This window comes from Hemitrygon akajei, chromosome 1 (assembly GCF_048418815.1).
Source record: "Hemitrygon akajei chromosome 1, sHemAka1.3, whole genome shotgun sequence".
Taxonomy (NCBI): domain Eukaryota; kingdom Metazoa; phylum Chordata; class Chondrichthyes; order Myliobatiformes; family Dasyatidae; genus Hemitrygon; species Hemitrygon akajei.
The window spans coordinates 6057870-6082848 of NC_133124.1; the positions used below are offsets into that span (position 1 = coordinate 6057870).

The 24979-nt window shown below is 45.4% G+C and overlaps 1 protein-coding gene across 2 annotated transcripts in view; it reads left to right on the forward strand.

Annotated features, from left to right (window-relative positions):
- The window catches only part of cdh17 (cadherin 17, LI cadherin (liver-intestine)), a 180159-nt gene that overhangs the window by 27003 nt on the left and 128177 nt on the right, over window positions 1-24979 (forward strand). Inside the window, exons 1-2 of one of the 2 annotated variants that reach the window (XM_073027523.1) lie at window positions 2806-3117; window positions 14170-14239. In XM_073027523.1, the coding sequence (XP_072883624.1) occupies window positions 14183-14239 (57 nt within the window). In that variant the 5' untranslated portion in view covers window positions 2806-3117; window positions 14170-14182. Of the gene's footprint in view, window positions 1-2805; window positions 3118-14169; window positions 14240-24979 lie in introns of those variants that run through there. The other variant, XM_073027435.1, reaches the window with a different exon arrangement.

Sequence of the window (24979 nt, forward strand, 5' to 3'; positions counted from 1 at the left end):
GCAGGTATTAACAGGGCCTAGGGAGACAGAAGATAAGTGAGTAACAGTCAGAACAAGTCAAGTCGTCACTTTTTATTCTCATTTTGACCATAACTGCTGGTACAGCACAGAGTAAAAATGAGACAACGCTTTTCAGGACCATGGTGCTACATGAAACAGTACAAAAACTACACTGAACTATGTGAAAACAACACAGAGAAAAACTACACTAGACTACAGACCTACCCAGGACTGCATAAAGTGCACAAAACAGTGCAGGCATTACAATAAATAATAAACAAGACAAATGGCACAGTAAAGGGCAGAAAGTTGGTGTCAGTCCAGTCTCTAGGTATTGGGGAGTCTGATAGCTTGGGGGAAGAAATTGTTACATAATCTGGTCTTGAGAGCCCAAATGCTTCGGTACTTTTTCCCAGATGGCAGGAGGGAAAAGAGTTTGTATGAGGGGTGTGTGGAGTCCTTCATAATGCTGTTTGCTTTGCGGATGCAGCGTGTAGAGTAAATGTCTGTAATGGCGGGAAGAGAGACCCTGATGATCTTCTCAGCTGACCTCACTATACGCTGCAGGGTCTTGCGATCCGAGATGGGGCAATTTCTGAACCAGGCAGTGATGCAGCTGCTCAGGATGCTCTCAATACAACCCCTGTAGAATGTGATGAGGATGGGGGGTGGGAGATGGACTTTCCTCAGCCTTCATAGAATGTAGAGACACTGCTGGGCTTTCTCTGCTATGGAGTTGGTGTTGAGGGACCAGGTGAGATTCTCCGCCAGGTGAACACCAAGAAATTTGGTGCTCTTAACGATCTCTACAGAGAGCTATCGATGTTCAGCGGGGTGTGATCGCTTCGTGCCCTCTTGAAGTCAACAACCATCTCTTTTGTTTTGCTCACATTAAGAGACAGGTTGCTGGCTCTGCACCAGTCCGTTAACCACTGCACCTCCTCTCTGTAAGCTGACTTGTCGTTCTTGCTGATGAGACCCACCATGGTCGTGTCATTGGCGAACTTGATGATGTGGTTCGAGCTGTGTATTGCAGCACAGTCGTGGGTCAGCAGAGTGAACAGCAGTGGACTGAGCACGCAACCCTGGGGGACCCCCATGCTCAGTGTGATGGTGTTGGAGATGCTGCTCCCGATCCAGACTGACTGAGGTCTCCCAGTCAGGAAGTCTAGGATCCAGTTGCAGAGGGAGGTGTTCAGGCCCAGTAGGCTCAGCTTTCCAATCAGTTTCTGAGCGATGATTGTGTTGAATCCTGAACTGAAGTCTATGAACAGCATTTGAACGTACGTGTCTTTTTTGTCCAGGTGGGTTAGGGCCAGGTGGAGGGTGGTGGCAATGGTGTCGTCTGTTGAACGGTTGGGATGGTATGCAAACTGCAGGGGGTCCAGTGAGGGGGGCAGCAGGGTCTCGATGTGCCTCATGACGAGCCTCTTGAAACACTTCATGATGATGGATGTAAGTACAATGGGACGGTAGTCTTTGAGGCAGGACACTGAAGACTTCTTCGACACAGGGATGATGGTGGCGGCCTTGAAGCACGTTGGAATGGTTGCACTGCTCAGGGAGATGTTGAAGATGTAGTGAGAACATCTGCTAGCTGGTCTGCACATCCTCTGAGCACTCTACCAGGAAGATTGTCTGGTCCAGCAGCCTTCCGTGGGTTGACCCTGCACAGGGTTCTTCTCACATCGGCCACGGTGAGACACAGCACCTGGTCATTTGGAGGAGGGGTGGACTTCCTCGCCGCCATATCATTTTCCGCCTCAAACCGGGCGTAGAAGTTATTCAGCACATTTGGGAGGGAGGCATCACCTGCACAGTCAGGTGATGTTGTCCTGTAATTGGTGATTTCCTGGATGCCCTTCCACATACGCCTCGTGTCGACGCGATCCTGGAAGTGGCTGTGGATTCGCTGGGCATGTGCATGCTTTGCCTCTCTGATGGTCCGGGACAGTTTAGCCCTCGCTGTTGTTAGGGCTGCCTTGTTGCCTGCTCTGAAGGCGGAGTCACGGGTCCTCAGCAGCACGTGCACCTCCGCAGGCATCCATGGCTTCTGGTTAGCGTGTATAGTGATGGACAGAGTAACATCATCAATGCACTTGCTGATGTAGCTGGTCACTGATGCTGTGTACTCCTCTAAGTTGGTAGAGTCACCATCGGTTGCAGCCTCCCTGAACATGGGCCAGTCAGTGTGCTCAAAGCAGTCTTGAAGAGCAGAGATGGCTCCTGCTGGCCAGGTTTTCACCTGCTTCTGAACTGGTCTGGAGCGCCTGACGAGCGGTCTGTATGCTGGGATTAGCATAACGGAGATGTGGTCTGAGTGTCCGAGGTGGGGTCGGGGCTCTGCCCGGTACGCGTCGGGGAGTTTGTGTAAACCAGGTCCAACGCGTTCTCCCCCCCCCCCCCCCCGTTGCAAAGTCCACATACTGATGGAATTGGGGGAGCACTGATTTAAGGTTCGCGTGGTTAAAATCTCCGGCGACAATAAACAGTCCATCAGGGCGTGCGGTCTGCAGTTCGCTAATAGCCCCGTACAGTTCACAGAGCGCCTCCTTAGCATTAGCGCCGGGGGAAATGTAGACACCGAATAGAAGGTGAATTCCCGTGGTAAATAAAATGGTCTGCATCGAACAGCCACAAACTCCAGTGGCGATGAGCAGTGTCTGGAAACCAGCACAGAGTTCTTGCTCCATTCCGTGTTGATGGAAGCACACAAGCCACCGTGAGTCTTACCGGAGAGAGCTGTGTCCCTGTCCGCTGGAAACAAGGCGAGCCCGTGGCAGCGTCCGGAATTCCATCAGTGAGCCGTGACTCTGAAAACAAACGCACTTTAGCAGACTCTGTACTCCCGCCGAGTGTCTCGTTGGAGTCGGATGTGGTCCATTTTATTGTCCAGGGACCGGACACTGGAGAGCAGAATGGGCGGGAGAGCCGGCCGGCTAGGGTTGGCTTTTTTCCTGGCACGGACCCCTGCCCGCTCTCCTCGCTTCCGCTTCCTCGCACATCGCTTTCGACGTCCCCACCTCCAGCTACCAGAACAGGCGACTCCGAGGACTATAGGGCCGATCCCCTCAGCAAGTCGAGGTCGCGTAACCTTACCAGCAGATCTCCATGAAGGTTTGTTTTTGGGAGAGGAAAGGGTAGGAGTTAGAAGCTAGAGAGGCTGTTCTCCTTGACAATAAGTACTCCTGTTTGAGTACTGTTGGGGGGGGGGGGGGGGAGCGGCCTACCTGGGGGAAGCAACCGAGTCTGGCCCTGTGGCTCAGAAGGGTAGGGAAAGGAAGAGGATGGCAGTAGTGATAGGGGACTCAATAGTTAGATGGTCAGACAGGCGATTCTGTGGACGCAGGAAAGAAGTTTGTCTTCTAGGTGCCAGGGTCCGGGATGTCCTGCAATGGGAGGGAGAACAGCCAGAGGCTGTGGTACATATTGATACCAACGACATAGGTAGGAAAAGGGAGGAGGTCCTGAAAAAAGACTACAGGGAGTTAGGAAGGAAGTTGAGAAGCAGGACCATAAAGGTAGTAATCTCAGGATTACTGCCTGTGCCACATGACAGTGAGAATAGGAATAGAGTGAGGTGGAGGATAAATGCGTGGCTGAGGGATTGGAGCAGAGAGCAGGGATTCAGATTATTGGAACATTGGGACCTCTTTAGGGGCAGGTGTGACCTGTACAAAAAGGGCAGGTTGCACTTGAATCCCAGGGGGACCAATATCCTGGCGGGCAGGTTTGCTAAGGCTACTGGGGAGAGTTTAAACTAGAATTGTTGTGGGGTGGGAACCAAACTGAAGAGACTGGGGAAGAGGCAGTTGGCTCACAAATAGAGAAAGCTTGGAGACAGTGTGAGAGGGAGGATAGGCAGGTGATAGAGAAGGGACGCGCCCAGATGGACGGTTTGAGATGTGTCTATTTTAACACAAGGAGTATCATGAACAAAGCAGATGAGAGAGTGTGGATCAGTACTTGGAGCTATGATGTGGTGGCCATTACAGAGACTTGGATGGTGCACGGGCAGGAATAGCTACTTCAAGTGCTGGGTTTTAGATGTTTCAGAAAGGACAGGGAGGGAGGCAAAAGAGGTGGGGGCGTGGCACTGTTGATCAGAGATAGTTTCACAGCTGTAGAAAAGGTGGACGTCATGGAGGGGATGTCTACGGAGTCTCTGTGGGTGGAGGTTAGGAACAGGAAGGGGTCAATAACTTTACTGGGCATTTTTTATAGGCCGCCCAATAGTAACAGGGATATCGAGAAGCAGATAGGGAAACAGATCCTGGAAAGGTGTAATAATAACAGAGTTGTCATGATGGGAGTTTTTAATTTCCCAAATATCGATTGGCATCTCCCTAGAGCGAGGGGTTTAGATGGGGTGGAGTTCGTTAGGTGTGTTCAGGAAGGTTTCTTGACACAATATGTAGATAAGCCTACAAGAGGAGAGACTGTACTTGATTTGATATTGGGAAATAAACCTGGTCAGGTGTCAGATCTCTCAGTGGGAGAGCATTTTGGAGATAGTGATCACAATTCTATCTCCTTTACCATAGCATTGGAGAGAGATAGGAACAGACAAGTTAGGAAAGCATTTAATTGCAGTAAGGGGAAATATGAGGCTATCAGGCAAGAAATTGGAAGCATAAATTGGGAACAGATGTTCTCAGGGAAATGTATGGAAGAAATGTGGCAAATGTTCAGGGGATATTTGAGTGGTGTTCTGCACAAGTATGTTCCAATGAGACGGAAATGATGGTAGTGTACAGGGTCTCGGCCCGAAACGTCGACAGTGCATCTTCCTATAGATGCTGCCTGGCCTGCTGCGTTCCACCAGCATTCTAAGTGTGAAGTGGTTCATTTTGGTAGGTCAAATATGATGCAGAATATAGCATTAATGGTAAGACTGTTGACAGTGTGGAGGATCAGAGGGACCTTGGGGTCGGATTCCATAGGACTCTCAAAGCAGCTGCGCAGGTTGACTCTGTGGTTAAGAAGACATACGGTGCATTGACCTTCATCAATTGTGGGATTGAGTTTCAGAGCTGAGAGGTAATGTTGCAGCTATATAGGACCCTGGTCAGACCCCACTTGGAGTACTGTGCTCAGTTCTGGTCACCTCACTGCAGGAAGGGCATGAAAACCATAGAAAGGGTGCAGAGGAGATTTACAAGGATGTTGCCTGGATTGGGGAGCATGCCTTATGAGAATAGGTTGAGCGAACTCGGCCTTTTCTCCTTGGAGCAATGGAGGATGAGAGGTGACCTGATTGAGGTGTACAAGATAATGAGAGGCATTGATTGTGCAGAGCCCGTTCAGCGCTGAGGAGAGAACAGCCCGTCCAGGCGCCCGAATGCTCTCGTACTTCCTTTCCGATGGCAGTAATGAGAAGAAGGCATGTCCTGGATTGTGAGGATCTTTAATGGTTGATGCACCACCTCTTGAAGCTGTCCTCAATGCTGGGGAAGGCTGTGCCCGAGATGTAGCTTGCTGAGTCTGCAGCCCTCTGCAACCTCTTTTAATCCTGTGCACTGGAGACTTCATCAGTGAAATATATCTTCAGTTCCACCCTTCTTCAAAAAACAGGGGTTCCTTTCCTCCATCATTGATACTGTTTTCTCCCGCGTCTCCTCCATTTCCTGGACATCTGCTCTCACACCATCTTCCTGCTGCCCTAACAGGGGTAAAGTTCCTCTCATCCTTACCCACTAACCCATGCTCTCTGCATCCAGCACATCTATCTCTGCAACTTCTGCTATCTTCAAGTGGACCCCACCACTAAAAATCTATCGTTACCTCCCCATCCCCCTCCACTTTCCTCAGGGATCACTCCCTCTGCAATTCCCTTGTCCTTTCGTCCCTCCCCACTAGTCTCCTGACACTTATCCCTGCAAGTGGAGGAAGTGGTACACCTAGTCCTGACGAAGGGTCTTGGCCCGAAATGTCGACAGTGCTTTCTCCTATAGATGCTGCCTGACCTGCTGTGTTCCACCAGCATTTTGTGTGTGTTGCTTGAAGTGGTACACCTGCCCACTCACTTCCTTGCTTGCCCCCATTCAGTGTCCCAAACAGTCCTTCCCGGTGAGGCAACACTTCACCTGCAAGTTTGTTTAGGTCATCTTTTGTATCCAGTAGCCCTAGCGTGGCCTTCTCTACAATGGTGAGACCTGACACAGACTGGGGGACTGCCTTGTCCAGCAACTTTGCTCCATATGCACAAATAACATTTCCCAGTGGTCAACCATTTCAATTCCAATCCCCATTCCCATTCTAACATGTTGTTCCATGACCTCCTCTTCCACCACAATGTGTTGAAGCAGGGATTCGTACCCTGATTTGGTAGCCTAAACTTCTAATGTCCTTCCCATGGACAACATCGGTGGCATGGAGAGGGGAGACTTACAGCTTGGGTAACTGCTGGTCTTCCATAAAAAAACCTTGCCCAGGCTTGCACCCTGGAAACTTTCCAAAGCGCAAATCCATGGTCTATCAAGACTATCGGAGGCCTGCTAGCCTAAACTTAATGGCATGACCATCAATTTCTCTAACTTCAGGTAGTTTTTCTGCTTCCCCATTTCTCCATCCCCCTTCTCCCTTCCCTCTCCTTCCATTCCACACTCTGGCTCCCTCATTCCCCTTCACTTCTCCCCACAACCTATGGACTCACTTTCAAGGACTCGTCATCTCATGTCTCAATATTTATTGCATATTTAATTATTACTAATTATTATTGTGTTTTTCATTTCTTTGTATCTACTGTGAATGCCCCAAAAAAATTTAATCTCAAAGTGCATACATGTACGTTGATAATAAATATATTTTGAAGTTTGAACTTCAGATATTTGCTAAGTTGTATATTTTGTTTGTATATATGTGTGGTCAGATGACAATAAACTTGAACTTGAATGGTTCTTGATATAGGTTGAGTGAGCTAGGGCTTTTCTGTCTGGAAAATGAAAGGTGACTTGATAGAGGTGTACAAGATGATAAAAGGCATAGATCGAGTGTACAGCCAGACACTTTTTCCCAGAGCAGAAATGACTCATACAGGGAGGAATAATTTAAGGTGTTTGGAGGAAAGCATAGGGGGGTAAATCAGAGGTAATTTCTTTACACAGAGTGGTGGGTGCATGGAATGCTCTGCTAGGGCTGGTGGTTGAGGGACATTTAAGAAACTCTTAGATAGGGACATGGATGATAGAAAAATGAGGGTTATTTAGGGGGGAAGAGTTAGATTGATTGTAGAGTACACAAGTGTGATACAGTGGACTGAGGGGACTGCACCGTGCTATAGTGTCTTGTGTTTTGTGTTTTTATCCCACCTGATGCCTCCTTTGAAAGACCGTAAAACCATCAGACATAGGAGCAGAATTAGGCCATTCAGCCTATCAAGGTTGTCCACTATTGGAACACGGATATAAAATAGTCATATACAGCACACCACAGGCCTTTCAGCCCACAATGTTGTGCTGACCACGTAACCTACTCTAGAGACTGCCTAGAGTTTCCCTACCGCATAGCCCTCTATATTTCTAAGTTCCATGTACCTACCTAAGAGTCACTTAAGAGTACCTATTGTATCCACTATTCCATCATGGCTGATTTAGTATCCCTCGCAATCCCATTCTCCTGCCTTTTCCCCGTAACATTTCTATAAATCTGATCTCCTGTCTTACAGTTCTCTACTCTGACTTTTCACCCAGAGGAAGCAGCTGTTCTCAACTAGACATCCCTTAATTCCAGTGAGTAAAGAACATAGAAAACTGCATCACAGTACAGGACCTTCAGCCCACGATGTTGTACCAACCTTTTAACCTACTCTTTGGTCAATCTAACCTTTCCCTCCTACACAACCCATGGTCATCCATTTTTCAGCTATCTAAGATCCTCTTAAATGTCCCATAAATGTTAAATTTGAGGTGCGACGGCAGCATTGTGGTTAGTGCAACAGTATTACTGTTCAGAATTCAATTCTGACATCACCTAGCAGAGTTTGTATGTTCCTGCCTGCCAGCACCTGAGTTTCCTCCAGGTGCTCTGGTTTCCTCCTACTGTCCAAGTATGTATCGGTTAGTAGGTTAGTTGTCCTCTGATTGGTGGGTTGTGGGGCAATGGGCTGCAAGAGCCTGTTCCATGCTATATCTTTAAGAAAATAAATAAATCCCTCTGAATATATGTTAATCTTTATCAGACTAAATCGTGAAGGGACACATTGCTCAAGTGTCTCAAGATGCTTAAGGTTCATAGTTATGTCTCTTAAGAGTGGAGATGAGGAGTGGATGTGGTATGTATGAATTTTAGTAAAGGTTCCCCATGGTAGACTCATTCAAAAGTCAGCAGGCATGGGATCCAGTGGAACTTGGCTGTGTAGATTTAGAATCGGCTTTCCCACAGAAGACAGAGAGTGGTTGTAAATGGAGTGTATTCTGCCTGGAGATTGGTGACCAGAGGTGTTCCACAGGGATCTGTTCTGGGAACCCTGCTCTTTGTGATTTTTATAAATTCAAAATTCAAGATGTGCGATTCAGGGTTGTTTAATGTCATTTCCAGTACTCAAGTGTAAAGGAGAACAAAATAATTGTTATTCCAGATCTGATGCAGCACAAAAAATAGAATAAGATAAAGAACAGAATAATAAAGAACACAATAAATATAAATACTTAAGATAGCTGATACACACAGAGAATTAGATGAGGAAATGGAAGGGTGAGTTAGTAAGTTTCTGTGTCTGTGCTGTAGTGTTCTATGTTCTTTATGGCTCCTCCTATATCACATGGTCTTATGGTCAGCATGGTGTAGTCAGCGCAGTGCTGGTCTCTATAATTAAGGAAACGTATTCAAAGCTACTATTCTCTTCTCACTGCTGCCATCAGGAAGAAGGTTCAGGAACAGATATGACTCCTCAACCATCAGGCTGCTGAACCAGAAGGGATGACTTCACTCACTTTCTCTCATCCCAGCACCAAACTGTTCCCACAACCTATGGACTCACTTTCAAGGACTCTTTATCTCATGCTTTCAATATTTATTGGTTACTCATTATTATTCTTATTCTCTTTGTATTTGCAAGGTTTGCTGTCTTTTGCACATTGGTTGTTTGTCTGTCGTATGTGTGGCCTTTCATCGATTCTCTTGTGTTTCTTTGTACTTACTGTGAATGCCCGCAAATAAACAAATCTCGGGCTTGTTTATGGTGACAAATATGTACTTCGATAATACATTTACTTTGAACTTTGATATCTGGAATGGATAGGCTGTCTTATGAGAAAAACTGAAATAGACTGGGGTTCTATCTGCCCGGGATGAATGAGAGGTGACTTGATTGAAGTATACAAGATCAAGAAGGGCCTTGATAAGGTTTGTGTGGACAGAACAGAACATGGAACATAGAACACAGAGTACTGAATGTGTGTAGAACATTACAGCACAGTGCAGGCACCTCGGTCCACAAAATGTGCCAACCATTTAAACTACTCCAAGATCAATCTAACCCTTCCCTCCCACATAGCCCTCCATTTTTTCTATCATCCATATGTCTATCTAAGAGTCTTTTAAATGTCCCTAATGTATCTGCCTCTACCACCATCCCCTGGCAGCACATTGCAAGCACCCACAACTCTGTTAAACACCTACCTCTGACATCCCTGCAAATACTTTCCTCCAAATACCAGTATTAGCCATTTCTGCCCTGGGAAAACAATCTCTGGTTGTCCCCTTGATCTATGCCTCTTCTCATCTTTTACACATCTATCAAGTCAATTCTCAACCTCCTTCGCTTCAAAGAGGAAAAGCCTTAGCTTGCCCTAGAAGCAAAAAGTAGTAAGGTGAAAAGTGAAAGTGGCAGGCAGGCAAATCCAGGGCAAAAAGCAAAAAGAGCCACTTTTCAACATAATTGTATAAGGGCTAAGCGTGTTGTAAAAACAAGCCTGAAGGCTTTGTGTGTCAATGCGAGGAGCATTCGTAACAAGGTGGATGAACTGAATGTGTAGATAGTTATTAATGAATATCATATAGTTGGGATCACAGAGACATGGCTCCAGGGTGACCAAGGATGGGAGCTCAACATCCAGGGATATTCAATATTCAGGAGGGATAGACAGGAAAGAAAAGGAGGTGGGGTAGCATTGCTGGTTAGAGAGGAGATTAATGCAATAGAAAGGAAGGATATTAGCCTGGAGGATGTGGAATCGATATGGGTAGAGCTGAATAACACTAAGGGGCAGAAAACGCTGGTGGGAGTTGTGTACAGGCCACCTAACAGTAGTAGTGAGGTTGGGGATGGCATTAAACAGGAAATTAGAAATGCGTGCAATAAAGGAACAGTAGTTATAATGGGTGACTTCAATCTACATATAGATTGGGTGAACCAAATTGGTAAGGGTGCTGAGGAAGAGGATTTCTTGGAATGTATGTGGGATGGTTTTCTGAACCAACATGTCGAGGAACCAACTAGAGAGCAGGCCATTCAAGATTGGGTATTGAGCAATGAGGAAGGGTTAGTTAGCAATCTTGTCGTGCGAGGCCCCTTGGGTAAGAGTGACCATAATATGGTGGAATTCTTCATTAAGATGGAGAGTGACATAGTTAATTCAGAAACAAAGGTTCTGAACTTAAAGAAGGGTAACTTTGAAGGTATGAGACGTGAATTAGCTAAGATAGACTGGCAAATGATACTTAAAGGGTTGATGGTGGAAATGCAATGGAAAGCATTTAAAGATCGCATGGATGAACTACAACAATTGTTCATCCCAGTTTGGCAAAAGAATAAACCAGGGAAGGTAGTGCACCCGTGGCTGACAAGGGAAATTAGGGATAGTATCAAGTCCAAAGAAGAAACATATAAATTAGCAAAAAAAAGCAGCACACCTGAGGACTGGGAGAAATTCAGAGACCAGCAGAGGAGGACAAAGGGCTTAATTAGGAAAGGGAAAAAAGATTATGAGAGAAAGCTGGCAGGGAACATAAAAACTGGCTGTAAAAGCTTTTATAGATATGTGAAAAGAAAAAGATTGGTCAAGACAAATGTAGGTCCTTTGCAGTCAGAAACAGGTGAATTGATCATAGGGAACAAAGACATGGCAGACCAATTGAATAACTACTTTGGTTCTGTCTTCACTAAGGAGGACATAAATAATCTTCCGGAAATAGTAAGGGACCAAGGGTCTAGTGAGATGGAGGAACTAAGGAAAATACATGTTAGTAGGGAAGTGGTGTTAGGTAAATTGAAGGGATTAAAGGCAGATAAATCCCCAAGGCCAGATGGTCTACATCCCAGAGTGCTTAAGGAAGTAGCCCAAGAAATAGTGGATGCATTAGTGATAATTTTTCAAAACTCCTTAGATTCTGGATTAGTTCCTGAGGATTGGAGGGTGGCTAATGTAACCCCACTTTTTAAAAAAGGAGAGAGAGAGAGAAACTGGGGAATTATAGACCGGTTAGTCTGACATCGGTGGTGGGGAAAATGCTAGAGTCGGTTATCAAAGATGTGATAACAGCACATTTGGAAAGAGGTGAAATCATCGGACAAAGTCAGCATGGATTTGTGAAAGGAAAATCATGTCTGATGAATCTTATAGAATTTTTTGAAGATGTAACTAGTAGAGTGTATAGGGGAGAGCCAGTGGATGTGGTATATTTAGATTTTCAAAAGGCTTTTGACAAGGTCCCACGCAGGAGATTAGTGTGCAAACTTAAAGCACATGGTATTGGGGGTATGGTATTGATGTGGATAGAGAATTGGTTGGCAGACAGGAAGCAAAGAGTGGGAGTAAACGGGACCTTTTCAGAATGGCAGGCAGTGACTAGTAGGGTACCACAAGGCTCAGTCCTGGGACCCCAGTTGTTTACAATATATGTTAATGATTTAGACGAGGAAATTAAATGCAGCATCTCCAAGTTTGCGGATGACACAAAGCTGGGCGGCGGTGTTAGCTGTGAGGAGAATGCTAAGAGGATGCAGGGTGACTTGGATAGGTTAGGTGAGTAGGCAAATTCATGGCAGATGCAATTTAATGTGGATAAATGTGAGGTTATCCACTTTGGTTGCAAGAACAGGAAAACAGATTATTATCTGAACGGTGGCCGATTAGGAAAAGGGGAAATGCAACGAGACCTGGGTGTCATTGTACACCAGTCATTGAAGGTGGGCATGCAGGTACAGCAGGCGGTGAAAAAGGCAAATGGTATGTTGGCATTCATAGCAAAAGGATTTGAGTACAGGAGCAGGGAGGTTCTACTGCAGTTGTACAAGGCCTTGGTGAGACCGCACCTAGAATATTGTGTGCAGTTTTGGTCCCCTAATCTGAGGAAAGACATTCTTGCCATAGAGGGAGTACAGAGAAGGTTCACCAGATTGATTCCTGGGATGGCAGGACTTTCATATGAAGAAAGACTGGAACGACTAGGCTTATACTCACTGGGATTTAGAAGATTGAGGGGGGATCTTATTGAAACGTATAAAATTCTAAAGGGATTGGACAGGCTAGATGCAGGAAGATTGTTTCCGATGTTGGGGAAGTCCAGAGTGAGGGGTCACAGTTTAAAGATAAAGGGGAAGCCTTTTAGGACCAAGATGAGGAAAAACTTCATCACACAGAGAGTGGTGAATCTGTGGAATTCTCTGTCACAAGAAACAGTTGAGGCCAGTTCATTGGCTATATTTAAGAGGAAGTTAGATATGGCCCTTGTGGCTAAAGGGATCAGAGGGTATGGAGAGAAAGCAGGTACAGGGTTCTGAGTTGGATGATCAGCCATGATCATACTGAATGGTGGTGCAGGCTCGAAGGGCCGAATGGCCTACTCCTACACCTATTTTCTATGTTTTCTATGTTTCTATGTTTTGTTCGACCTATTCTCATAAGACATGCTCTCTAATCCAGGCAGCATCCTGGTAAATCTCCTCTGCACCCTCTCTAAAGCTTCCACATCTTTCCTGTAGTGAGGTGACCAGAAATAAACACTATACACCAAATATAGTCTAACCATAGTTTTGTAGAGCTGCAACATTACCTTGTCCATGTAACCATATAACCATATAACAATTACAGCACGGAAACAGGCCATCTCGGCCCTTCTAGTCCGTGCCGACGCTTACACTCACCTCGTCCCACTGGCCCGCTCTCAGCCCATAACCCTCATCGGGTTAAATCAGAGCTCAAAAGTCCAGAGGGGCCTGTTCTACACTTTATCTCAATAAATAAAATAAGTAAGTAAATTTCCCCTCATCTCTGTTCTAAAGAGATGTCCTTGTAATCTGAGGCTGTGTCCTCAGGTTTTAAACTTGCCATTACACACCCAGTCTATCTGACCTCTCAATATCCTACCACTAAGTGTATGTTTAATATTCCCCCACCCCCTCTGTGCTTTCTGTGCTGTAGTGTTCTATGATTCTATGAGAATTTGGAGCAGAGGTTGTAATCAGATCAGGAATAATCTTACTGAAGCAAGCATTTTTGAGCTACATAGCTGGGTCTGCTCCCAGTTTGCAACTTCATCTTTGACAGTAATTATGATTGCACAGTAAATTGTGGTCTTTGCATATGAAATATCACATTTTCTGCATTTAATCTTACACGGTACTGTGGTAATTTTATGTATTGCACTGTACTGCTGCCACAAAAATAAACAAATTTCATGATATATGTGAGTGATGATAATCCTGGTTCTGATATGGGTCTCTATTGTGGACTGAGAGTGGGAAGGAGGCACGGGGAGGGGAATCATAGTTGGGAAAAGGAGAAGGGAGAGGGGAGGGAGTGGGAGGCACCAGAGAGACATTGTGTAATAATCAATAAACCTATTGGAATCAAATTACCTTGCCTGGTGTATTAGGGCTGGGTGTGACTACACCCACACCACACCACCCCAGGCACTCCTTCTCTGCCACTTGTCCCACACCCCTCCCACAGCCTCCAGCTTCGCTATTCCCAACATCCTTTGCTCTTGCCAGGTTTACAAACCTGCTTTCCACTCCACATTGACAAGTACATTAAGTACTGTGCTATACACACACACACTCATGCACGCACGCACACACACACACACGCCTTAGACTTCTGAATAGTACTGTATATATTCAGGAATGGTTTACAATCTTGCAGTGAAATAGAGATGGCTTGTCTTAATAGACTCTCATTTTTGTGCTCTGAGAAGACTTAATTTTTCTTTATGTCTTTGTCGCAGGTACTAGTTGATCATGAGGAAATCCAGTCAGCAGCACGTTGGCCAGCATCTTTTAATTCTTACTGCATTAGTAAGTTTTTTAAAAAATCTTGAATTTGTCTTCACAAATAATAGTAATATTAAATTAGAATGTTATTAATTTATATTAAATAAAAGTCTGACATGTCAGTCCATGGCCTCCTCTTCTGCTACATTGAGGCCATTCTCTGGTTGGAGGAGCAACACGCCATAGTCTTTCTTTTTGTCCAGTCTAGTTCCCCTCTCACACCATCTCTTCCCCTCATCTTCCCATCACCTCCCCAATGCCCCTTCTCCTTCACTCTCTCCCACAGACTACTCTCCTCTTCTGTCAGATTATTTCTTCTTCAGCCTTTCACCTCTTCTACCTATTGTCTCCCAGCTTCTTACTCCATCTTTCCTCTCTCACCTCCACACCCCCTGGCTTCACCTATCCTCTTCTAGCTTGTTCAGGTTCAGGTTTGTGTCATTCAACTGCACACGTGCATAGCACCAAATGAAACAACATTCTACCAGACGAAGTTGCACAACACAGTCCATATAACACACACACACAACACATAAAGTAATATTGCTACAAATAAGTTAACAAGTAATAAAATATATTCCAGAAGGTTGGCATTTAGCAAAGGGCACATTAATGACACAAGTTAAAAAATAATCAGTTGAAATGCTAGCGACGTTCACATAGAGCTGGGTGGTGACGGGGAGTTCAACGGTCTCACATCCTGAGGGAAAAAAACCAAAGGTATAGCTATGGGCATTCACATGGGTCCCAGATACACCTGCCTTCTTGTTAGCTATGTGGAACAGTCTATGTTCCACGCCTACACTGGCATCACTCCCAAACCTTTCCGACGCTACATCAATGTCTGCATTGGTGCTGCTTTCTGCCCCCATGCTGAGCTCATCGGCTTCATCAGCATTGCCCCCAACTTCCACCCTGCCCTCAAATTTATCTGGTCCATTTCCAAGACCTCTCTCCCCTTCCTTGATTGATGTTTCTATCTCTGAAGACATCTACTGAAATCTTTTATAAACCCACTGATTCTCACAGCTACTTGGACTATACCTCTTCCCACCTTGTCTCTTGTAAAAATGATATCCCCTTCTCTCAGTTCCTCCATCTCCTCCCCACCTACCATCAGGACGAGGCTTTTCAATCTAGAATGAATGAGATGTCCTCTTTCTTCAAAGGAAGGAGCTTTCCTTCCTCCACCGTCAATGCTGACCTCACCCGTATCTCTTCCATTTCCATAAGACCATAAGATATAGGAGTAGAATTAGGCCATTTGGCCCATCGAGTGGGCTGCCCCATTTCATCCAATTTTCCTCTCAGCCCCAATCTCCTGCTTTCTGCCTGTATCCCTTCACACCCTGACTAATCAAGAAACTACCAACCTCTGCCTTAAATATACATAAAGACTCGGCCTCCGCAGCTGTTTGTGGCAAAGAATTCGCAGATTCACCACTCTCTAGCATGCCTACCCTCACTCCATCTTCCCGCCACACTACCAGGTATAGGATTCCTCTTGTCCTCACCTACCACCCGACTAACCTCTGTGTCCAACACATGATTCTCTGTAACTTCCATCATCTCCAACGGGCTCCCACCACCAAGCACATCTTTCCCTCCCCCCAACTTTCTGCTTTCAGCAGGGATCGCTCCTTACATGACTCCCTTGTCCATTTATCCAGGAGGTACTTATCCTTGCAAGTGGAACAAGTGCTACACCTGCCCCTACACCTCCTCCCTCACTACCATTCAGGTCCCTAAACAGTCCTTCCAGGTGAGGCAACGCTTCACCTGTGAGTCTGATGGGGGTCATCTACTGTATACAACATTCCCAGTGTGGCCTCCTGTATATTGGTGAGACCAGATGCAGATTTGCAGATTGGGAGACCGCTTCGCTGAGCATCTATACTCCTTCTGCCAGAAAAAAGCAGGATCTCCTGATGGCCTCCCTCTTCAATTCCACCCAGTGCCGTTTTGACACGTCAGTCCACGGCCTCCTCTGTTGTCACAATGAGGCCACACTCAGGTTGGAAGCTTATATTCCGTTTGGGAAGCCTCCAACCTGATGGTATGAACATTGATTTCTTGAACTACTAGTGATTGCCCCCCTCCCCCTCTCAGCCCAAAACATTGACTGTTTACTCTTTTCCATAGATACAGCCTGAGCTGCTGAGTTCCTCCGGCATTTTGTGTGTGTTGCTGGGGGAAGAAGCTGTTTCCCATCCTAACATGCTTCCTGTCCTAATGCTCCAGTTCTTGCCCTGATGCTACGGTACCTGCTGCCTGATATTGGACTGATGGGAGGGCTCACTAACAATGCTATGGGCCCTGCATACGCAATGCCCGTGACAAATGATCTCAGATGGGTGGAAACGGGACTCTGATGACTCTCTTGCAACCTGCAGGTTGTTCTCCTTCCCTTCCCTCCACCGTCTTGTTCTGGCTTCTGCCCTCTTCCATTCCAGTCCTGATGGAAGGCCTTGGCTCGAAACGTCGACTGCTTGTCTCTCCCCCCTCACTCCCCCCATGATGTTGCCTGAACTGCTGAGTTCCTCTTTCATCTTGTGTGTGTTACTCTAGTATTTCTCTTCCTGCTGCTGCCATCAGGAAGGAGATGAGTCCATGAGTCTCAAGTCCCACACCAGCAGGTTCAGGAACAGTGACTATTATCCCTCAGCTAGTGGGGATAACTTTACTCACCTTCAACACTGAACCGACTCCACAATCTACATGCTCACCTTTAAGGACCCAACAACCCATGTTCTCGATATTTATTGCTTAGTTATTTTTTATTATTATTATTACTACTGTATTGTGGTCTTTTGCACTCTGGTTGTCTGTCCTTGTCATGTGTGCTTCTTTGTATCTACTGTGAATGCCTACAGGGTAAAATATGGTGACATATAGTATATGTACGTTGATAATAAGTTTACTTTAAACTTTGAAGTATTTTGTTGATGACCATTATTAATCATTATATTTATTATAATTTATTCAATCTTTTTATTGAATGGAATTGTAGCTTCTAATGCTCTCAGGATATTATTGACCATCAAGCCTCTTTTCCTAGTGTAGTGTTAAATACTCAGTTACCTTTCACCACACCTTCACCACTGGGAGCCAGGAGCTGATTGCTCAATAGGAATTTAAATTTAGAGAGGTTTCTTTGTTCGTTTACAGTTGAGCAACAACTGAGAAATGCTTCGCCTGAGGAAATAATTTGACATAATAACCTACTGTTGGCTTCTCTGCTTGACCAACTGCCAGAACTTGATACCACTTTCTTTTCAAAATTACAAATATCACTTTTAATTGGACTTTAACACAATAAACAACAGACATTTTACTACATATTAAAATAATTTTTTAACTGGAGGGTTTATTAAGAATTTATTGACAGTTTGACTAATTTACGTCACTCACCGTGCCTGACACTCTACCCACTTCAAGTTCAAGATAATTGGCACCTGGCTGTATGTATACAACCAAACAAAACAACATTCCTCTGGAGCACAAAACATATATAACACACAGCACATAAAACAAAATACTACCACAAATAAGTTGTTTGTTTGTTGTGCTGTTACGGTGCTGCTGTTTAGAGCAGCTACAAAGGTCCTCCATCCCTTGTGATTCCCAGAGCTTCCTTCGTTGTGTCAGTAGCTTCCTCTTGGTTTTCACTACTGTCAGCCATGCAAGTCCCAGGTGGAGACTCAGGAATACCGTCGCACTCATGCATTGCTGTGTCTGTAACAGTTTTGTTTTACCAGTCAGAGTTGCTAGCCCTGAGGTGAAACCCTGAACCCAGAAGACCGGTGGACCACTCTGAGTCTATCCTCTACCCTTTGGCATAGGTGACCCTGGCTCCAGGCAACATAGCTTTCTGGGTGATTGAGGCACACAATCGATCGTGGTCCTCTTGGAGGCAAAAATAAGTTAATACAATATAATTCAAAATGTATGCAGTACACAGCACAGGTAAACAGTTCACTGTCCGAGTGACAAGACTTTGGTGATGGCAGGGTATGCAGCGATCTCATAGACTCAGGGAAGAAGTTGTTGCCTGGTCTGGCAGTCCTACTCCTCACGTTCCTGTACCTCCTTCCTGATGGCAGTGGGTCAGAGAGATTGTGGGATGGGTGGTAGGGATCCTCAAGAATGCTGTAGGCCCTTTGTCTGCAATGCTGCCAGTAAATGTCACATTTAGGGGAAAGTGTGGTGGTGGGGGGGGGGGGGGAGTGCGGATATCCTAATGAACCTGTTTTTACAAATGTTTTTTTCAGAAATTAATCACAATGACTTGGTTATTGAGTAAGGTTACGATGAGTAATCTCACACAAGAACCAACGACAGGTGATGACAAGTTTAAAAATTATAAGGTTTTAATTCAGTCTGTTTTTCATTCCACCACAGATACAGGGCTTTTTTTTTATTCATGAGACCAACCATGAAAGTAGGGAGATTAACCTGTGGAGGATTTTCAGTAGGAAATGCTTCCTGTTGGATTCCCGCCTGCACGAGGAATGTCGTGCTAATCAAAACAACTCACTGGGTAACTTGTAATACCGAATTTGAAGAGAATAGTTGCTGGGCTTTGAAAATTGCAGATGGAATGTAGTGTTGGGAAGTGTAGGGTCATGCACTTTGGTAGGTGGTGTAAAGGTGCAGAGTATTTTCTAAATGGGAAGAAAATTCAACAATCAGAGCTGCAAAGGGATTGTGGAATCCTCGTGCACTGAGGCAAGATAAAATTGTCAGATCTTGTAAATTCACAATATCGCTATATCAGTAATGGAAAAAACTGACAGTGACTTTGAACACGGAGAGTGGTGGGTCTGTGGACACCCTGCCAGAGGTGAAGGTAGAGGTAGATATATCAGGGCATTAAAGAAACTCGTAGATAGACACACGGATGATAGAATAACAGATGCCCCTCTAGGAAGGAAGGGTTAGATTGATTTTCCAGTAGGTTAACAGGACGACACAATATTTTGGATGAAAGGGCCTGTACTGTGCTGTACTGTCCTGTACTGTGCTGTACTGTCCTGTACTGTGCTGTATTGTCCTGTGTTCAAGGCTCAACTTTATTCACCATATACGTTTACATGTATAAGAAATACATTGATAACGACCAGCATATATTTACAATGTAAACAGCATTATAAAAAGTGGTTTAAAATGTTTCCAGTGCAGTGACAGGGGTAATAGATAGAAGGGTAGGGGTGGGCTAACTGGAATGGTCGAGCAAATTAACTGTCTGGGAGAAGAAATGCTTAAGATGGTTTTTGTTTGAATAGCCCTACAGAGCTTTCCAGAAGGGAGCTTTTGGAAAAGGCAGTTTGCAGAGTGGGTTGGGTCCGCAATGATTTTTCCTGCCCGCTCCTTTGTCCTGGACACATCCAAGTCCGGCAGTGATGGCAGACTGCAGACATTGACCTTTCCTGCTGAGCTGACAGTTCGCTGTCGTTTTCCTACATTGTGAGAGGATGCTGCACCAAACCAGATAGTGATGGCTGATGACAAACACAAGAAGGTCTGTAGATGCAGGAAATCCAGAGCAACACACACAAAATGCTGGAGGAACTCAGCAGGCCAGGCAGCATTTATGGAAATGAATAAACTGTCGGCATTTTGGGCTGAGACCTTGTTTCAGGACTGGAAAGGAAGGGGGAAGATGCCAGAATAAAAAGGTGGGCGGGAGGGGAAGGAGGATAGTTAGAAAGCGATAGGTGTAGATATGTGGTTAGGAAAGGTAAATGGCAGGAGAGGAAGGAATGTGATAGAAGAGGAGAATGGACCATGGGGGAAAGGGAAGGAGGAGGGGACCCGGGGGAGGTGATAGGCAGGTGAGAGGATGTAAGAGGCCAGAGTGGAGAATAGAGGAAGAGGGGAGGGGGAAGGGAACAATGTTTTACTGGAAGGAGAAATTGATATTCATAGTATCAGGTTGGAGGCCACCCAGACATTGCTCCTCCACGCTGAGGGTAACCTCATCTTGGCACAAGAGGAGGCCATGGACCGACATGTTGGAACAAGAATGGCAATTGGATTAAAGTGTTTGGCCACTGGCAAGTTCCACTGTTGGCAGATGGAGCAGGGGTGCTCGACAAAGTGATCCCCCAATTTATGATGGTCTCATCAATGTAGAAGAGGCCTTATTGTGATCACCGGACACAGTAGGGAACCCTAGCTGATGTGAGGATGCTCTCTGTGATAGTGTGTGCAATTGCACCAGCATGTCAATTTTACTGGAGTAACTCCCCTGAGCTAAGATTAACATTTAGATACCTGTTCTTCAATTTCCTGAGGTTTGCAATTTGTTAATTCCTTCTAGAACTCGCTCTTCAAGAATGGGCATGTTTGTTTGGCATCTATTAAGAACATTCTCACTTCTCTTGCGGAGTTCCCACAGAAACAGAATTTATCTCGAGGGTTTGTGTTGTAGGGATCCATATGCAAACAATAAACTGCCTTGCTGTGATGCATTTATATCAAATGTGATAACTAACTAATGTCTTGATGTTATTTTATTTCCCTTTAGCAATTAATGAGAAGCACAAAGTCCAAAATACAAAGTAAATTTATTATCAAAGTAATATGTCACCATACTCTACCCTGAGATACACTTGCTTGTGGGCATTCACAGTAGAACAAAGAACTATAATAGGATCACTGAAAAACTACACCCATTCATTCGGCACACAGCAATGGTGTCATCAGCAAACTTAAATATGGCATTGGAGTTGTGTTTAGCCACACAGTCATAAGTGTAAAGTGAGTAGAGCAGGGATCTAAGCACACAGCCTGTGCAGATGGAGATTGTGGAGGAGATGTTGTTGCCAATCTGAACTGACTGGGGTTTGCCAGTGAAGAAATCCAGGATCCAATTGCTCAAGGGGGTATTGAGGCCAAGGTCTTGGAGCTTATTGATTAGTTTTGAGGGGATGAAAGTATTGAATTCCAAGCTATAGTCAGTAAAGAACATCCTGATGTTTGCATCTTTGCTGTTCAGATGTTCCAGGGTTGAGTGAAGGGCCAATGAGATGGCATTTGTTGTTGACCTGTTGTGACGGTAGGCAAATTGGAGAGGATCCAAGTTGCTCCTCAGAGGCAGGAGTTGATATGTTTCATCAACAACCTCTCAAAGTACTTCGCCACCTTGGATGTGAGTGTTACTGGATGAAAGTCATTCTGACAGATTACCACATTCTCCTTAGGCACCGGTATAATTGAAACCTGCTTGAAGCAGGTGTGTACCTCAGTCTACTGAAGTGAGAGTTAATGGTCTCGGTGAACGTTAAGTGATAGTTAATGGTATCGGACAGCAAATGTCACCCTACTTTTTAGAAAAAGATGTAGGCAAAAGACAGGCAACTATAGGCCAGTTAGCTTAACATCTGTAGTTGGGAAAATGCTTGAAGTTGTCATTAAGGAAGAAATAGCAAAACATTTAGAAAGGAGTGGTTCCATTAGACAGACAAAGCATGGACTCAGAAAGGGCAGGTCCTGTTTGACAAACTTACTGGAGTTCTTTGCGGACATAATGAGTTCAGTGGATAGAGAGGAACAGGTGGATGTCGTATACTTAGATTTCCAGAAGGCGTTCAATAAGGTGCCACACAAGAGACTTATAAATAAGATACGGATGCATGGCATCGGAGGAAGTGTATTGGTGTGGATAGTGGATTGGTTAACCAATAGAATGCAGAGAGTTGGTATAAATGAGTGTTTCTCCGGTTGGCAGTCTGTGGTGAGTGGGATGCCGCAGGGATTTGTGCTGGGCCTGCAGTTGTTTACCATTTCCATTGATGATTTGGAAGAGGGGTCTGAGTGTAGCATAGCAAAATTTGCTGATGACCCTAAACTGAGTGGAAAAGCAAATTGTGCAGAGGATGTGGAGAGTCTGCAGAGGGATATAGATAGGTTAGGTGAGTGGGCCAAGGTCTGGTAGATGGAATACAATGTTGGTAAATGTGAGATCATGCACTTTGGAAGGAATAATAGAAAAGCAGATTATTATTTAAATGGTAAAAGATTGCAGCATGCTGTTGTGCAGAGGGACTTGAGAGTGCTTGTTCATGAATAGCAAAAAGTTGGCTTGCAGGTACAACAGGTTATTAAGAAGGCAAACAGAATGTTGGCCTTCATTGCTAGAAGGATTGAATTCAAGAGCAGGGTGGTTATGCTGAGACTGTACAGGGTACTGGTGAGGCCACACCTGGAGTACTGTGTGCAGTTCTGGTCTCCATACTAGAGGAAGGATATATTGGCTTTGGAGGGAGGTTCATCAAGTTGATTCCAGGGATGAAGGGGTTAACCTATGAAGAGAGATTGAGTCACCTGGGACTATACTCTCTGGAGTTCAGAAGAATAAGAGGGGATCTTATAGAAACGTACAAAATTTTGAAAGGGATAGGTAAGAAGGAAGCAGGAAAGTTGTTTCCATTGGTAGGTGAGACTAGAACTGGGGAACATTACGTCAAGATTCAGGGGAGAAGATTTAGGACGGAGATGAGGAGAAACTGTTTTTTCCAGAGATGGACAGACAGACAGACATACTTTATTGATCCCGAGGCAAATTGGGTTTCGTTACAGCCGCACCAACCAGGAATAGTGTAGAAATATAGCAATATAAAACCATAAATAATTAAATAATAATAAGTAAATTATTCCAAGTGGAAATTAGTCCAGGACCAGCCTATTGGCTCAGGGTGTCTGACACTCCGAGGGAGGAGTTTTAAAGTTTGATGGCCACAGGCAGGAATGACTTCCTATGACGCTCAGTGTTGCATCTCAGTGGAATGAGTCTCTGGCTGAGTGTACTCCTGTGCCTAACCAGTACATTATGGAGTGGATGGGAGACATTGTCCAAGATGGCATACAACTTGGACAGCATCCTCTTTTCAGACACCACCATCAGAGAATCCAGTTCCACCCCCACAACATCACTGGCCTTACAAATGAGTTTGTTGATTCTGTTGGTGTCTGCTACCCTCAGCCTGCTGCCCCAACACACAACAGCAAACCTGATAGCACTGGCCACCACAGACTCCTAGAATATCCTCAGCATCGTCTGGCAGATGTTAAAGGACCTTGGTCTCCTCAGGAAGTAGAGACGGCTCTGACCCTTCTTGTAGACAGCCTCAGTGTTCTTTGACCAGTCCAGTTTATTGTCAATTTGTATCCCCAGGTATTTGTAATCCTCCACCATGTCCACACTGACCCCTTGGATGGAAACAGGGGTCACCGGTGCCTTAGCCCTCCTCAGGTCCACCACCAGCTACTTAGTCTTTTTCACATTAAGCTGCAGATGTTTCTGCTCACACCATGTGACAAAGTTTCCCACTGTAGCCCTGTACTCAGCCTCATCTCCCTTGCTGATGCATCCAACTATGGCAGAGTCATCAGAAAACTTCTGAAGATGGCAAGACTCTGTGCAGTAGTTGAAGTCTGAGGTGTAGATGGTGAAGCGAAAGGGAGACAGGACAGTCCCCTGTGGAGCCCCAGTACTGCTGACCACTCTGTCTGACACACAGTGTTGCAAGCACACGTACTGTGGTCTGCCAGTCAGGTAATCAATAATCCATGACACCAGGGAAGCATCCACCTGCATCACTGTCAGCTTCTCACCCAGCAGAGCAGGGCGGATGGTGTTGAATGCACTGGAGAAGTCAAAAAACATGACCCTCACAGTGCTTGCTGGCTTGTCCAGGTGGGCGTAGACACGGTTCAGCAGGTAGACGATGGCATCCTCCACTCCTAGTCGGGGCTGATAGGCGAACTGGAGGGGGTCTAAGTGTGGCCTAACCATAGGCCGAAGCTACTCTAGAACAAGTCTCTCCAGGGTCTTCATGATGTGGGAGGTCAATGCCACTGGTCTGTAGTCATTGGAGCCACTGGGGCACGGCGTCTTCGGTACAGGGACAAGGCAGGATGTCTTCCACATCACAGGAACCCTCTGGAGACTCAGGCTCAGGTTGAAGACATGGTGAAGTACTCTACATAGCTGGGTGAATCAGAGTGGTGAATCTATGGAATTCTCTGCCCAGGGAAGCAGTTGAGGCTTTCTCACTAAATATATTTAAGAAACAGTTAGGTAGGTTTTTACATAGTAAGGGAATTAAGGGTTATGGGGAAAAGGCAGGTAGATGGAGCTGAGTTTACGGTCAGATCAGTCATGATCTTATTGAATGGTGGGGCAGGCTCGATGGGCCGGATGGCCTACTCCTGCTCCTATTTCTTATGTAACATTCCACCCAGTTGATCAGCTCAGGTCTTTAGTACTTCCAGGTACCCCATCTGGTTATTAAAACACATAAACACATCAGGGATGGGCAATAAGTGCTGGCTTAGCTGCCGATGCCCTCATCACGTAAATTACTAAATTTAAAAAAGCAGGCCCTTTGGTCTATCTAGTCATGCCAAAATATTATTCTGCCTAGTTCCATTGACCCAGGCATGGACTGTGACCCTCTGTACCCCTACCATTCATTTACTATTCTAACTTCTCTTAAACATTGACAGCCCACTGGCAGCTCATTCTGTGCTCTCACCCACCTTCTGAATGATGATCTTCTCCCTCATGTTGCCCTTAAACAGTTCACTTTTCCCCCTTAGTCTCTCCCAAACACACTGGAGAAAACTTAAACACAAAGTACACTGCAGACGCTGGGGTCAAAGCAACACGCACAACACGCTGGAGGAACTCAGCAGGTCGGGCAGCATCCATGGAAATGAGCAGTCAACGTTTCGGGTCGAGACCCTTCATCAGGACTG